The sequence below is a fragment of the Kwoniella botswanensis genome, chromosome 1 (genome assembly GCF_036426115.1).
Source record: "Kwoniella botswanensis chromosome 1, complete sequence".
Lineage (NCBI taxonomy): Eukaryota > Fungi > Basidiomycota > Tremellomycetes > Tremellales > Cryptococcaceae > Kwoniella > Kwoniella botswanensis.
The window spans coordinates 525,861-542,008 of record NC_088599.1 but is presented as its reverse complement, the minus strand read 5'-3'; the positions used below and the strand labels follow the sequence as shown (position 1 = coordinate 542,008).

The 16,148-nt window shown below is 47.3% G+C and overlaps 6 protein-coding genes across 6 annotated transcripts; 3 read left to right on the top strand and 3 right to left on the bottom strand.

Moving 5' to 3' along the window:
- Positions 1-278: 278 nt before the first annotated feature.
- L199_000218 (uncharacterized protein) lies at positions 279-2,387 on the top strand (the record flags this gene model as incomplete). Its single annotated transcript, XM_064885989.1, has 5 exons — positions 279-1,563; positions 1,628-1,704; positions 1,770-1,806; positions 1,860-1,940; positions 2,005-2,387. 5 exons carry the CDS (start codon positions 279-281, stop codon positions 2,385-2,387), a joined length of 1,863 nt encoding a protein of 620 aa, XP_064742061.1.
- Positions 2,388-2,519: 132 nt separating this feature from the next.
- Positions 2,520-6,304, bottom strand: L199_000217 (uncharacterized protein; the record flags this gene model as incomplete). The annotated part of the gene is made up of 21 exons (XM_064885988.1): positions 2,520-2,880; positions 2,946-3,071; positions 3,125-3,260; positions 3,323-3,343; positions 3,400-3,509; positions 3,565-3,726; positions 3,788-3,876; positions 3,929-3,948; positions 4,002-4,024; positions 4,081-4,175; positions 4,232-4,283; positions 4,342-4,435; positions 4,486-4,559; positions 4,615-4,654; positions 4,719-5,016; positions 5,078-5,185; positions 5,236-5,272; positions 5,324-5,702; positions 5,761-6,016; positions 6,071-6,083; positions 6,144-6,304. 21 exons carry the CDS (start codon positions 6,302-6,304, stop codon positions 2,520-2,522), a joined length of 2,655 nt encoding a protein of 884 aa, XP_064742060.1.
- Positions 6,305-6,778: 474 nt separating this feature from the next.
- L199_000216 (uncharacterized protein) lies at positions 6,779-9,900 on the top strand (the record flags this gene model as incomplete). Its single annotated transcript, XM_064885987.1, has 12 exons — positions 6,779-7,249; positions 7,301-7,426; positions 7,480-7,711; positions 7,773-7,978; positions 8,030-8,371; positions 8,427-8,606; positions 8,663-8,944; positions 8,996-9,160; positions 9,210-9,389; positions 9,455-9,556; positions 9,615-9,746; positions 9,808-9,900. The coding sequence occupies 12 exons, from the start codon at positions 6,779-6,781 to the stop codon at positions 9,898-9,900; spliced, it is 2,511 nt and encodes an 836-aa protein (XP_064742059.1).
- Positions 9,901-10,013: 113 nt separating this feature from the next.
- L199_000215 (uncharacterized protein) lies at positions 10,014-11,865 on the bottom strand (the record flags this gene model as incomplete). Its single annotated transcript, XM_064885986.1, has 6 exons — positions 10,014-10,744; positions 10,812-10,983; positions 11,042-11,137; positions 11,198-11,457; positions 11,532-11,705; positions 11,775-11,865. The coding sequence occupies 6 exons, from the start codon at positions 11,863-11,865 to the stop codon at positions 10,014-10,016; spliced, it is 1,524 nt and encodes a 507-aa protein (XP_064742058.1).
- A 116-nt stretch (positions 11,866-11,981) lies between these two features.
- L199_000214 (26S protease regulatory subunit 6A-B) lies at positions 11,982-14,107 on the bottom strand (the record flags this gene model as incomplete). The annotated part of the gene is made up of 11 exons (XM_064885985.1): positions 11,982-12,029; positions 12,202-12,294; positions 12,352-12,427; positions 12,480-12,634; positions 12,694-12,900; positions 12,953-13,038; positions 13,088-13,170; positions 13,218-13,432; positions 13,490-13,588; positions 13,654-13,833; positions 13,895-14,107. 11 exons carry the CDS (start codon positions 14,105-14,107, stop codon positions 11,982-11,984), a joined length of 1,455 nt encoding a protein of 484 aa, XP_064742057.1.
- Positions 14,108-14,513: 406 nt separating this feature from the next.
- Positions 14,514-16,102, top strand: L199_000213 (uncharacterized protein; the record flags this gene model as incomplete). The annotated part of the gene is made up of 6 exons (XM_064885984.1): positions 14,514-14,600; positions 14,657-14,712; positions 14,772-14,836; positions 14,892-14,953; positions 15,009-15,345; positions 15,405-16,102. The coding sequence occupies 6 exons, from the start codon at positions 14,514-14,516 to the stop codon at positions 16,100-16,102; spliced, it is 1,305 nt and encodes a 434-aa protein (XP_064742056.1).
- Positions 16,103-16,148: the final 46 nt, after the last annotated feature.

Here is a 16,148-nt window from a genome sequence, read left to right as displayed (position 1 = left end):
TTGCATTCACCATCCTGGACCATCGTCATGGCCATGGCCATCAGATTGGATAAACACCCCACCCACCCACAGCACGTTGATCCCACGTGTCAAACACGCTCGGACGCCGTGGCTGCTTTTCCATCTAGCATGCATGTCAACATCATCATCCATCATCTCATCATCCATGTCAATACATTCATACAAGTTCAGCCCTCCCTCCCTTCACATTCGCGCCCTCGTTGTGTACCTTGTGCGATCTCTCTGGCTCATGCTCCTCTCGATCATAGCAATGCATCATGTCCTACTATCATGACCCAAGGGTCATCTCAACATATCAACAAGCATTTCCACCATATAACCCTCAAACCCACCCTTTCCCTTATCCAACTCAGCCAGGTCCGTCCACCGTGTATCAGCACAGCATCAAAAACCAATCATACTATACGCCGAATGTTGGTCGTTATCATCCCTCACCGCGGCCTGGAAAAGATCATAAGAGCAAAGGGTACAGATATCTTGAAAGTCTATCCACATCAGTGTCCAACCTGAATATCAACCCAACGTACAACAACGCTTATGATACCTCGTACAGCCCTGATCCAAGAGTCAGAACACATTCCGAAACTATCTCACCAAATTACAATAAACGTCTTCCTGCCCTACCGCCTTCTCCACCTTCGAATCGATATGAAGCGTATCCGTCGATGAATGATGCTGGACCTTCTCATCAGAACTTCACGCCACCACCTCTACCACCTAGACCCATATCTATGCCTCTACCTGAAACCCATCATGACTTACCCGAAACAGTAACGGTTTACTCTGTGACAAAGCACCACCAGCGTTTAGACGGCCCCGAATCACTAGGTAGTAACAATGATTCAGCTTCGAAAAGTCAGAAGGCTTCTTCCCCTCCCAAGACGTTCAGGCCGACTGTCCACCCACACTCCAAACCCCGCTTATCCGACGAGAATCGCCTACGACCTCCATCACCTCATACGCCACCACGACCTAAATCAGATTCTGTCATACCTACATCCTCGAAGAACAGAGGGAAAGGAAAAGCTACCGCCTCTTCTACCAGTACATCCAAGAGCAAGACAAAAACGCCAACTAGGAGAAAGGAGAAAGATAACGATCCAGATTGGAATCCAATCATCGATCTGACTGTTTCTTCTTCTGAGGATGATTCAGAAGATCGCAATGAGAATATCACTCCTCGTTCTTCCGCACGTAGGAAACGCGCCGTATCCGAACAACCTGGTCGGACGTCCGCCCACACTAGTACACCGTCCAATTCCGTCAGTGGTGGGGGATCTCGTACACCTGGCACAGATAGTACGCCAGGTGTAGTGCAATGTTCAGGATTCACAAGAACCGGTCAACCGTGTAAGCGATTGGTGAAAGTGACAGCTCCTTACCTCTTAGCGAGAGATACGAATGTCGAGCAAGGTGGTGATGAGAGAAGTGAAAAAGTCATGGGCAGGTATTGCAAAGATCATGCGGGCATGATATGTCAGGTGGATGGGTTTTATTGGAGAGGTGATGGTGACAAAGCAGGAATATGGATTGAGTTCAATGGTGCGTACCGATTCCAAAGAATGATCGAACGAGATGGTGCTTATGAAAAATACCTTTCTTTCAGAATTTATTCCACCTGATCTTGGGCAGCAGACTCAAACTCTACTAAGGATGACAATGGAGAGTAAGCTTACGGCCAAGGTGCGCTAATATCATTGATTATGGAAGGGTAAGAAAGAAGAACTGATACTCCACATTGTGTATAGGAATCATCCGGTTATTTGTATGCGTATGAGCTTCGAGGCAAGTTGAATCCACCTTCATCTAATTTAGCGCTGATCATCATCCCATTACAGACCTCGAAACACCCTCTGTGGCTTACTTCAAAGTCGGCAGGACCGACAACGTACCTCGCCGAATCGGTGAATGGACAAACCGTGAGTTTGTATCTTCCCGCATAGACTCATCTGGTTTACTGATTTCTTCGTGTATGTTCAACAGAATGCCAATCCAAGAAACCTACCCTACGAGACATCTTTCCTCTCCCACCAACGAAACGCATCAATGCCGGCTTGCAAAGAACAGGAACATTGACGACCTCTTTCTTACCTGGAGCTACGACTCACCTGAACCCCCCTTCTAAAGCGATGAAGCGATGGGAACGATTAGTCCATCTCGAGTTATCGGAAAGGAGTTCCTTAGGTTCAAGGGAAAGTCAAAAAGCTTTTGATAAAATGAGAGAGAAATGTAATGATTGTGGCTCATCTCATAGAGAGATTTTCCCAATTCACAAGAATGATAATCAAGATCAAGTTTATGAATCGATCGTTCTGGAAGTGATATGCAGATGGGACAGATTTATCAGTCGTATAACGGAAAAGTAGTGGAAGCGTTGATAGATTGGCACGACAGAAGACGTTCATAATCATATCCCATACAAATCAGGTTGTATACATGTACATAGAATACCAGAAAAACAAAATTGTGTTATGACAAGTTGTACTCTGGAGCAACGACTATTGCGTTGGCATGATGAATTGTGATCCATCAAATACCGCCCCATTACTCTCAAACATGCTGACCATCGCATTGATGTCGAAACTGAAACTGTTGATATTCCACGACTCTTGAAATCCCCTGTCCACCAACACCGACGGAGCAGGCATTGGATTATTGACGTTGTCACCCGATTTAATATTTTGATTAGAATTTGAGCGAGATTGGTCATTCGCCGGTGAGATCGTGGGCCCCTGTGAGTCGGGTGTGAATCCGCTGGAACCGCCCGGAGTGACCATCGTCTGAGTAGAAGCTGTTTCTGAGACAGTAGCGTATGCTCCGACAGGTCGACCAGATGTGACGATATCTTCCATGGAGCAACTTTATCCAGACAAAGGTCAGCAAGGTGATCGAATGACAATTGGGAAATAACCTTAGTTACTCACGTGTACAGAACAGTAAGAGGTTTTCTATCGCTTGATTGGAGCTCCATCTGTGCGAGAAGATCATCGACAATTCGCAAATGCTTGACTGCGATTGGGAATCGTTCCGAATATCTCTGAAGCGCGAGCCTGAGAAAGGGATCAGTCGTTTTTCATGAAAGGACAAGAGAGACCACACTTACCGGAAAACTTCCACTTCTGACCTGAAGACCGAAGCTGACACAGGATCACCAGCCTGAGAAGCCGCCTCGATGAATCTAAGCAGTCCTCTGGCAGCCAAAGACCAAGTGAAAGAGCAATGAGGACCGAACAGAGTCACTGAATCGCAAAGTCAGCTGATATTCATCATCCAAGATAAGACTGAATTTTCGGATACTGACAATCGTAACTGGTGGCAGTGACTGAGAAGGAGATACATCAATTAGTCTTGATTGACGCTTTTAGCAAGGCCACTCACTATCATACAACAGGGACAAAGCTGCTCGTATAGCAGCAAGCGTCATACGAGCTCCTTCATGAGTCCAAGTATCCTTGGTGACCAAGGGTTCCCCCAAGCAAATGCTTGCACTAAGCGGAAGTCAGCGAGATAGCTCTTATTGGTTATCTAGGGTTTTGAACGTACGTGTGGAGAATCCAGAGAGTTTGAATAAGATCTCTGTCCAAGGCTTCGACCCCTTGATCAGCTTTGAAGGAGGTAGGACGTCGAAACTCTGGTGGAAAGCTCATTCTGAAAGTGTTGATCTGAGACAAGAGTACTCTGAAGGTTGGATGTGAGAGGTATCCGCTACGCATCGCCCACGGGTTCAATCAGCACGTGCATAGCAGTAGTACAAGCTGCGACTCACGCAATACTATGGGTCCCTCTGCTATACCGACGGAAGAAGATCTGCACCTCTGTAAACAGTTTCAACGATTTGATCAAAAGGCAGAAACTCTGTGAAACCGTCAGCATCCTCCGCTCGTGACAGTACTGTTCAAACACTCACATCACGATGTCGTGGCGGATCTGAGATTGTCAAGAGAGTCAGCCATTTGTCTCATAACCACACGTTGACTTACGATTAGTATATAAATCAGGAGATCTGTGTCATTGAAATTGTTAGCGTAGCACTCCTAAAAAGGACACCATGAGACTCACTGTAAAGACTGCACTCCTGTCAATTCGCCATGTCCGATGTCATACGTAGCCTGCAGCACCGGCAGTTCTACGGTGATTTCATCCTCGCTTAGAGACTGTATCGAAGTGACATCAGTGTCTCATAGCCATCAGAAGGGCAAAATTCGCTCACACTTGGCCAGGTTGTACTAGCAGTGTTGCAACGGTCCAAGATGTATGCCATCCTGAAGACGCGCAAGCCTCAGCTGCGATCTCGAGCGATACGAACAGGAATAAACGTACCACCAGGTCCGATCCCTTTCCGCTTGGTCCATATCACTCGCCGCGGGAGGCAAAAGCGAGTTGACGCCTCTGGATAGAGTGTTTTGAGGGACGTCTGCGAAAGCGAATTAGCTGTGTTCATGTATTCACTCGAGATCGACCTACTTGGAGATTCATTGAGACGCATGGGAGTGGCCATTCTTATGCATGCTCCAGATTCCATCCATAGATCGGTCCACCTGCCGTAGAGATGAGCTCGTTCCCTCGATCTTCAGGACACTTCGTAGCACTCACCAAGCGTTATATTGGTCAACCGTAGTAGCGATAATATAGGCTGGTGGTACATTGGTCGTTAGCATTATGCAGATAGGTCTGAAAGCTTGTGACAGAAAACTCACCTTGCATACATTGCAGAAATTTATCACCTCGGTCGATACGCGCAGAGAACGTTTGAAATGCCTTTCGACGATGCCATAACTGAAATCGACTCAAGGGCGTTGTCGTCTCCATTTTACGGGCTGCTGAAGAACTAGTGAAATTGAAGTGTGGTTCCGTTGCAGATCCGTCGAAGTCTTTTGATGGATGGGTGAATTCGTTGGAGGAAGCGCCAACGGGGAAATATGCTCTTGCAGCCAAGGAGGTTTCAGAGATGAAGTTCGAAGTTACAGCTAGAATGGCATGCAACAATGGTTGAGCCTAACAAGAAAATCGAGGAGATAAGTGTCGGTTGATGCTCATCAGATTATGAATAACTCACGGGGAATTCACGATGGGTAGGTGGTAACATCAGGTTCTGCAGTATCTGATTCTTGTTGAGCATCTTGGGCAGAGTGGGAACCTTCTCGAAGAAAACCCGGACCATATGCTGAAGACCAAATGTCAGATGAATATATGCGATCCTGAGGATATACATACCTCAACGACTTCGTACTTCGGCAGATCCTTCGGCCAGCTAGACAAAGTTGTCAGCGATATCTATCATTGAAGCTAAGATTCCACCTACTCTGGCCAGATCAAATCAAAGAAGCCCGATAACGGATCTGTTTGAGACGGATCGCTGAACGTCCGATTCGCTGACAAGTCCTTTCCGGGAGACTCGAGACCAATCCCGCCCATATAGAACGACGAGATGTTTTGCCAATTGCCCTGGCTTGAAAGATGTTGTTGGTGCGCCGAGTTTTCCAATCCTGATGTTGATGCCGACATGGACGCTTGTCCGTTGTAGGTAGGAGCATTTTGTACATATTGAAGGTCATAAGTGTACCCCCCGTTGGAGGCAGACTGAGAGGGTTGACCAAGATGAGGAGCGGCATTATCGGTGACATTGAAACTCGAGTGTCCCAGTCCTTGCTTTTGCCCTTCGAGAACGCTGTGACAGGCAGCTGAAAGATAATGTGTAAGTATACACATTCGACGCTGACAGGAAGTATATGAGCTCACCAATACGACCTTCGAGTTCGTTGAGCTTTGCTTTCTTCACACTGACTTCCTGATCCTGCTCATCTTCTCTGCGTTCTTGTGCTGCTGCCAATGCCTGTCTTTTTGCCGATTCCCTCCTTCGACGGGTTCTAGCACTCGGTTCTTTCGGTTCATCCCATGAGCAAGGTTCACTTTCTGATCCATGATCGCCCTTGTTGACGCCACGCTGCCTTGGCTTTTGACAATTCGTACAGATCGGTTTGACGGCATCGCATTTCTAAGGCAATGTTAGCACGTTCACTTGGTCACATAGAAGACTATATGTACTCACTAGCTTCCGTTTGCTGAAAGACAGAAGACTGTTTCAGCGGATATTGCACATAACAAAGGAAACGTTGACTCACCGACACTGGTGACAGGCTGCATTACGAGCTAGGACTTTGGGTATATCGGTATCTGACAGAGCCGCTGACGAAGCCGATTGTGCCGTGTTGTGAGCGGGATTATCCGTCAGACCAGCTGCCATTAACGTATTGATGCTGAGTGAGGGGTCCAAGGCCGACATGATGCTCTTGCTGAACAGGATGGATTGCGATGGAGCTGCAGATGGGGTCGCAATGAGATGGAGAAGACTGTGAGATTGCAGTGTATCGAGTGAAATGCATGAAAACAAATACGACGATGAGTGAAAAGGTGACCAAATAAGATTACAGATGCATAAGATAAATAACCGTGTTCGGTCTAAGCTGATATCACCAGAGATCCTAATCACCCATTAGACAATGCCCGAGGGTCACTTTGATTCCGCTAATTCGGATTACAAACACCTTGCAATGCATTACGTTCAGTCACGTGTTGTGCGCATGCTATCACTAACAACACGTCCAGACCAAGTGATAGGTAGGTAACTTAGGTATAATCCTGTGACTGAGCATATATATATATGTAGGATTGAGCATACCAAGTCTACATCCGATCTAAGCAGCAGGGCGAATAGCACATTCTTCTACTCAATGCTGATTTGAAAATCAAGTCGAGAATGCCCCTCTCAGCAGCCCCCTCCCCTATCATACCAGAACCTCTACCTAACCGACCACCTTCCCCCGCACAGCTCGCTCCTCGAGCAATCACCCATCCCGAGCAGATTGCAGCCCAATTGGCTCTACTCACAAAGCGAGAAGCAGAGCTTTCGTTATCACTCAATGCTCTCGTGGCTGATAGAGCTCAGATAGACTCTGCGCTCTCTCGTCTGAGGGAGTTGGGCTCAGGAGTTGGCTCTTTAGCAGCAGAAGTTGATGGAAGTCGGACTGTGTATCCAAATTCAAAAGGACTTGGATTACAATCAAATGGACATGATATCTATGATGGACCAGACGAGGGACTGGTAGAAAGAGTAACTAGAGTATGGGAAACGAGCGAACGTGTTGGAGGAAAAGTACGAAGATTGGATGAAGAGGTTGGAAGAGTCAGAGAAGCTACAGAAATTGTCACAGAGGTCTTGGAGTTGAAGGTGAGCAGCTTTCGTTGCAACATAACAATGATACTAACACTATCTCATCAGAACGCCCTATACACTCTATCCGCTGCAATAGCGAAATCAGACTGGGAATCGGCCTCGAGAGCCTGTCGTAGAGCAATGTCAGCCAGGAAAGAAGTAATAGAAGGAGGTTTCGCAGGTGGAGTGGTGGTAAGTCCACTCGAAGGATACGTAGCGTTGTACAAGCTAATATCTAGACTTAGCCTACTCCTCAGTATCCATTGCCACCAGCTCAGACCTTACAGGAGCTACGGGAAATCTTACTGCACACGTTCAGGACAGAATTTGACGCTGCAGCTGAACGGAAAGACGAGCAGAATGTCAGTCGGTTCTTCCGTCTTTGGCCAGGTATAGGAGCAGAGGAGGAGGGATTGGAGGCGTATGGAGATTTTGTTGTGGGCTTGGTGAAGGGCAGAAACTCTACTGCTGGCAAATGTGAGTGTAGCTAGTCTACCGATGCTGTCATTGTACTTGCTAACCCGGCTGATGAGATCAGCATCATCACCGCTGTACTACCTGACGTCACTTACCAACCTTCTCGAGGCAATCGCCCATATCATTGATCAGCATCAGCCAGTGGTGGACAAATACTATGGTAAAGGACGAATGAGGACCGTTGTAGGTCGATTGGTGGGCGAAAGTGATAGGGTAGTGCGGAATTTGGTTGAAGGATGGGAGGAGGAACGACGTGTCGGACGATTAGTAAGTCTGAACCCATCTCTCTCATCACCCGATCTTACCTATCTGCTGCAGATATCAGATACAAAGCAATCGAGCTTCCCATTACTACATAATCCATCACTACTTCCACCCCTTTTCGCTTCCCTGAGTAACCCTGCTATACAACAACTCTCTCTCGCTTCCTTGGCCAGCACCACAACAGTGGCTCTTCCAAACTTATCTTCCGCGTCGACCTTACTTCAGTCGTACGCTCAAGGTGGTAAGAAAGGGGTTCCTCAGCCAGTGCAGCCTGTGGCCGTGGAGGAGAAGGAAGAAGGACCTGATCCTCGAGATGTTGATAGGGTATTAGGAGAGCTGGTAGCATTGGGTGGCCGATGGGCTTTGTTCAGGCGGTTCGTCTGGAGCCGCATAGTTGTGAGTAATTTGATCACATTGTATCTACGATGTTTAAGCTGAAGCGGGGGTTTAGGATGATGACAGCGAGGATGATGAAGAGGAGACAAAGCCGGAAAGCCCTATAAATGACGAGAAACATCAACAACAGATGAACGTGATTGAACAATCGGGTAGTCAGAGAGCGATTGAGAACCTGCTCAAGGTCTACTATGAGCCATTAGAGCTCTGGTTCCTTCGTATGAGTATAGAGAAGGTCAGCACAAGAGGTTGCCCTTCTTACGGATCATCCACTGACTCGTCACCATACAGGCCCACCGCCTCGACTCCCCTGACACTACATCGCGCCCCCATCTGTCTTCTATCCTTGACGATACGTTCTACTTACTCAAGCTCGTGCTCGGTCGACTACTTTCTTGCGGATCTATGGCAACCCTTCGATCTATGCGGCAGAAGCTGGCCGAGGTGATAGAAAGAGATTACACGGGTGTCATCAGGAAGAAAATGGATGCGGTGTATGTCGGTCAAGCATCTGCACAAGATAGAGGGTTGGAGAAGGACAAGAGGGAAAGAGATCAGAGGTCTGCCTTCATAGTGAGTGACGAAGTCAAGTTTGTCCCCCGCTGCTAGCTGATATTCTGAAAGATACATCTCAATGATCTCGACGTATCGGCAGATTATATGGAAAGATTGCTTGATGAAACCCTGGCAAATTTACCACAAGTGTTCTTGAAGACCGAGATACGTCCGGTAACAGACGAGATAGAGACCTTGAGAGATATCTCAAATCGATTCCGATCGACGGGCAAGGTGAGTATACGACGATCTACCCATCAGTCATTGACTGACCCCTTCATAGGCCGGTCTCGAGCAACTTTTCAACCAGTTGACCAAACCACGATTGCGAGGGCTACTGGATGACTGTTACAAGGATGTTACTTATCTACTCGACGAAGATACCTTCGCTGAAGCCGATGAGTTGGATCTCGTACGGAAGAGGTTTATCAGAGCTTGGGAAAGCCTGGTCGATGGTTACAAGGTATGTGAGATTCTTGAAAGCCGGCCTGTCGGAGAAGCTGATTAGAATTTGCAACTGCTATTCAGGACACTTTCACCGATCACAACTATCAAACGTTTTTCAACCTGACTGTCGAGGTGCTTGTCAGACCATGGGAGAAGATGATTCAGGGAATGCGATTCACCGAGGTATGTCTTGAACATCACAATTGTATTTTTGCATGCTGAAAATCTGTACGCTATTCAGCTTGGTGCAATCCGATTTGAGAGAGATGTTCGGGCTATAGCGAATTACCTTTCTACTCAGACCTCCTTTGGTGGTGCACGAGATAAGTTTACGAGATTGCAGCAGATTGCTACCGTGCTGAACCTCGATGCGGTGAGTCAGACTGCATAACCAACCTCAACCTTTGATGCTGATGTGCGATGGGTGAGTATAGGATGAAGATCCAGAAGAGTTCTGGAGCAATTCGGGTGTACCTTGGAGATTGAGCAAAACTGAATACAACAGTATTATCGAGCAACGTCAGTGATAACGTATCTAGACATGTGCCATATCTATTCATGCATATTAGCGAAGCCACTCGCCAATTTCTTTCTAATTTACATCTCTATTTATATACAACCTATAATCTCATCCAAGCCATTATGAATCCTGCTCCTCTATACCCACAGTCATACCCCATACTCTCGCAATATCCTTCCAAAATTGTCCTTCACCTCCTGAACCGCCAAGAGGCCATTTACTTCCTACCGGCTGTCTCACTTCCGTCTGATTCAGAAGGGCTGTACGTGATGTTTTACCTCGAGGTCGAGCATCGATGGTATCCCTCAACCTTGAATGGAGATGATAACTGTTGTGGTGTAGCTGTCTCAGTATCAATTTCCCTCTTCTTATAGCTTCATCCTCGGGATCTTCATCGGTTTCCTCTTCCCCATCTAAATTGCTGATGATCTCGTCGTCTTCGTCCAGCAACCTAGCATCCTCTTCACCTTCATCAAGTCTAAGATGACCTTGTTCGCCCACATTTCCTCTTCCTACGGCGAAGTCGCAAACTCCCATACAGAGCTTCCAAGCCCTTTCTAGTAATTCAAAAGCCAATAACCACCACCCGCCCGCCTTACTCACTCCTGCGTGTACAGTTGGAGGGGAAGACGTCAGGAGAAGTAACGATTTGTATAAAGGTAGATCGGAGAACGAGTATGTGATGGGTACAGGTACGTTATTAGGTTGATGGTATGTCGAGAAAATATGGGGTGTAGGAGTTGTAGGAGTGGTTTCATCATGAGGTGGTGAAGAGGTGAGTGGGATGGAAGAGAGGTCGATGAACATGTCATAAGCTGCATGATGGGATTTGTAGATTGCATCCGATGTAGCTATGTCGAGAATGGTCTTTCAGCATGTATGTACGTGCACTTCGGAAACAGCGAATCTAGGACCCACTAGCGATCCATCCGCCCTTTCGTTTCTTCAGCTCGGTAAGATCCATAAGTCCCACGTTACCTATCCATTTGGAAGATTCTGCATCAGGCGTTGAAGGAGGAGAAAGAGACATCGACCATATGCACCAAGCGAAAGCAGCCAGAGGGAGTAGAGGAGGAGTAGAGTAGAGTATCTGGTTGAGAGGCCTGTGTTAGTAGTTGTGACGTTATCTGAACTTTGTCATCACGTACGATTCTTTGACCTGAGAGAGCAGCTTTGTAGACTGGCACTATGGCTGGACCTAAGATTCCCAACAATGAGGGCATCCATGCGATAGGATGTTCAATCTGAAGATCAAGTCCGCGGTCAGTATTTACTATACACTCTTCAATTTTATTTAGACTTACGGGCAAACTCGCTCGTCCGTCTACCAGCTGCCTTATACCCCTGACGGCCTCTTTCCCGTTCCCTTTGACATCATCAGAAGACCGCGAACGGGAATCAGCACGATGATCATGCCATACTTTGGCAAGAATCGAAACTGCGTTGGAAGGTGATGTCGAGGTGGAAGGTGCGAAAGGCGATGACTCTAGACTCTCCAGCTGATCGAACAATGTCGACAGAGGACCATGCAGCGAGAAAAGATCTGATGGAACAGCGGGATTGGCTAAGGCGACCAACAAGCCTTCTGTCAGTGATCCGTCCGATGTATACATGAATTTTGCCCCTGAACACTCTCACCTAACACGACACCCAAAGTACCCATCTTTCTTCCTCTACTACTTTCATCGCTCAATCTGTTTCGGAACACCCCTGCACCAGGAAGATCATGATGGACAAATAGCACAAGATCAGAGTCAAGTGCATGTAGACCGGAAGGCAGAGTCGTATGTTCGATGGTCTCTGCTGGTAGATCTAGCGAATGCAAGGTATTTGTCAACAGGTTAAACTGGCTAAAACCGGGACTGTTTAAGAATGACTTACTTGGTAAAGAAGCATAAAATATAACAGATTGACCTTTGATATCGTCAAAATGCGACAAGAAAATGGCCGCTAGAGGAGGAAGGGTCGTCATAATGGTGTACGAATGCAATGAGTCAAAGCCAAGGAATGATCGAGAGATGTTCTTTGTTGTTATTATTCAACGGGTCGCATACGATGGACGTAAGGATGACGCGGTGATCAGTTTTATCAGATCAAACTGCCCAGACCCAGACCTTCATTATGCGACATGATCAACTATTGAACGATATATGCACACATAGCCATGTTCAAACGCATGATATACATCTACATATGCTACGGAAGGCTCAAAATCATAATCGTTATTATCTACATGTTTATGCAAAGTACTATATATCTCCCAAACATCAGCTTTCTGTGGTCGGGCATAGCGACTGTGACAACTCACGTGGTGCTCCTTGGCTTTACGAGCTTGTACTTCGAGGATACCTCCATGGAAGTGTTCGTGAGACAATTGGGTAGCATTTTGACGTAACGCCAACTACACTTGCAAGTCAGCTTCACCTATGATTACATGAATTGAAAAAAGAAAACATACCATTCCCGCTTCTACACATACCGCCTTGAGCTGAGCACCATTCATATCTTCTGTTGATCTTGCCAGCTCCTCGAAGCTACGACGCGAATCAGTTTGGCTGCTTTCTGTTACATCGATAGCATACTCACTTGACACCGTGATGGTTGAGCTTTCTAGAGTGGATCTGCAAGATACGTTCTCTGGCTGATTCGTTAGGTAAGGGAAACTCAATCTTTCGATCTAATCGACCTGATCGGAGAAGAGCAGGATCGAGGATATCAATTCGATTCGTGGCAGCAATGACCTGATAGTGGCCCTCAGATCAGCTACGAGTTTGACGATATGAATGCAAATTTAGCATACCTTGATTCGACTGTCACTCGAGAAACCATCCAGCTGATTCAACAGCTCCAACATCGTCCTCTGTACTTCTCGATCACCCGACTTATCACTATCAAATCGCTTTGTTCCGATAGCATCCAACTCATCGATGAAAATGATAGCAGGAGCCTTCTCTTTGGCTAATTCGAAGGCGTCTCTGACTAATTTGGCACCATCACCGATATACATCTGAAGAGAGGATCAGTCCAGCACATTGTTGACGAATTGGCGTATGACTTACCTGTACAAGAGCGGGACCAGCAAGTTTGAGGTAACATGCATTTGTTTGAGCAGCACAGGCTCGAGCAAGAAGGGTTTTACCGGTACCTAAAGATCTGATAAGCTCTTACTCATTACACAGCGGTGTCTGACTTACCAGGAGGTCCATACATCAAACAACCTTTGGGTGGGGTGATACCGAGGGTCTTGAATTTATCAGCCTGTTGCATAGGCAATACACTGGGAGATTGTTAACATACATCATTACAAGGCAGAATATTACTTACATAGCTTCAATCAACTCCTCAACCTGTTTGTCTAAACCACCAATATCGGTGTAAGTCTCCGTTGGTCTCTCATCAACTTCCATCGCCTTGACTCGTGCATCATATTCAGCAGGTAATTTGTCGAGAATCAGATATGAGTCCTTGTTGACACCGATCAAGTCACTGGGACGTAATTCTTCGTAAGGAACAAGACCAATGATGGGTAAGAAAACGGTCTTAGGTTGAATCATATCAGCACAGGCTTATAATATGCAGGGGTAACTTCCGCTCACTTGTCTGGTTGATGTCTTGATCACAGCGCATTTGGATTTCTTAGCATTTTGCTCGTTATGAGCGGCTCCCTCTTGTTCTTCAGCATCAACGTCTAAAATCTATCCTCATAAGGGCAATGCACATCAGTTCAGCTCGGTGTGTAGGGATGGGCAGGACTACTCACCTCAACCACTTTCGACACCAGATAAGGTAGCACCTTGTTTTGCTTGATCTTTGTCATATTATCACCAATCTTATCAGTCATCTGCTCCCTCTCATGTCCCAGTCTCAACGACTCCTGCCTCATCATCTTGATCTCATTGTCGATCATACGCGTTTGCATCTTGATATCAGCGGTATCGGACTGATGACGCAGATCAGCTACCTATAGCAAGACGAGAACAATCCTTGCCCGACGGACTCACACTCAGCACTCCCTCTGGTATATCTTCCAAATCATCCTCTTTCGTCTTTTCTTCTTCCATCTGGACGTCTTCAGCAGCGGCGGGTGCGTCTGCTGATGGGTTGGTATCCTGAGTCTCTCCGCTGGATGTGGATACAGCTACTTCCTCCGGCTTATTGTCGCCGTTTCCTGGGTTTTGAGGCGGAGGAGGGGGATCCGATGCTGGAGCTGACATGTTTGGTGATGAGAACAGGTGTGAGAAGGAAGTGCGTGAGTTATATTGACGATGTATAGGTGTAGGTCGATGAATGACGATGAGTTCAATATTCACGATTCGTCAGCGAGCAAGAGAACCAGGCCACAAACCTCTCACAGTCAACGCGAATCCAATTAACTGACCATCTCAGATGCATTTGATCCCGCTGACCATGGTCCCCACGTGGACTCCCCCGAGAAAAGTGATGACATGGAACATAGACTATGACTCATAAGGTGACTGACTGTTGCATCTGGCATTCATCCATCCATCCATCTATCCATTCTTACGTGCAGCTTCAAGAGAGATCAACAGACGCTCCCTGCGACAGTAGACAGTTGCGAAGAGCCGACCAGCAGAGGTCCACGAGCAAACAGACCCCAACATGCACTTCTCCACACGAAATGCTTTCTACCTTCGGGCATCGAATTATCGAGTTATCCCACTATTCCTGTATCTGGACGAGCGGCATGTCAGTGTGTCATCCTGCTCCATGTACAGCGATCATGCTCACGCGATAGCTCTTAGGTCGACTGGATGTCCGAACGAGTACTTCAGCTAGTCATAGGTGCTTTGCAGCCGAAGTCAGTGTGCATCTGCCATTGAAGCTATAGTGAAACTGATCGGACGTCCATATCTGCAGGATGACGGAATTACTCTTCACCGCTCGAGGTCAGAAGAAGCACAAAGTGCACGTGGAAAGGGGAGGTGAGCTAGGGCTTCTGTCACCTGAACATGCAGCTGACCGAAGTTCTCGCTACAGAGGGATATCAATTCTGTTATTTCTTGCGGACCACAACCAGAACGGAAGTGGTTTTGTTAAAGGTAAATCTAACGCCTGTCATATCGTCTACCATTAGACAAGCTAATATATTTACAGGAAAAATCATTCTCGCTGCGTCCTCCCACGCCTCCTCTCGAGGTCATACCAGAACAATCGCCCTCAAAGCGTAAAGCGCCCTCCTCATCCGGTCGATCTTCAAAGGCTCCTCGTCGAGCTCGTACAAGGTCCAGATCTGTAGCAACCGAGTTGGAGGAAGTGGATCAAGCCAACTCACCCGCTTTGCAAACTGTAGATGATGGCAATGAAGATGCCATCGACCAAGATGGCGTTCGGGTCAAAGCCGAGCCGGTGGATCACGATGCTGATCGAACGGAATCGATGGAAGAGACAAATATCAAAGATTGGAAACCCGACGTGGATGTATCATATAAGGGTGAGTAGTTCAGTACCATTTATCATCGTCGATATGTGAAGCTTATGTCGAGTGTTCAGGATTCGGCACCTCGTCTGTACAGCTTGTACTGATAATCGAACCGTACCCCCCTCTACCGCCTTCTCAATACGCTCCTCCGTCGTCTAGACTTTCCTCCCGTTCCGCTTCGATCGCCTCTGCTCGATCAAGATCGAGATCAAAGCAGGGCACAGGCGCTATACGATATTCCTCCACCTCTCTATCCCTAGATTCAGGTGGTCAACGTCGTTCGCAAAGTGTGGCCGAGCCCAATATGAGGAACGCCAGTCGATCTGTCTCGGCGGTTCCCAACTCCAGAAGAGGAGGCACAGCGTCGGTCACTCCGTTCGGAAGGGAGGATAGCTCGACCCCTGGACCGAGTGGGAGTGCTGGTCGTAGACGGTCGAGTCAAACCCCATTGTTCATGCCTCGTGATACCCCGTTTGATGAGGATGAAGAAGATGAAGAGGCGCACGAGGCATATGAAGAAGCGCTGCGAGAAGGTCGTCTGAGATTACCGTCGGTCAACCGTCCAGCAGGCGATCAGAGTGGCCTAACGAGGATGAACGATGATGATGACGATCTAGATGATGTTCCGGAAAGTATAGTGGATATAGGAGAACGTCTGGTCAGGAATAGTCAGATCGAGGAAGGGGTGATACGTGTTCAAGGTGGATGGGAAGAAAGAGCTGAAGGTGAGGAAAGTGCAGTGATGGGTAAAGAGGAGCCTGGGGATTAGTAAATCGACTTAATGACAATGCGGACTTGTACTTTGCTTGATGCGA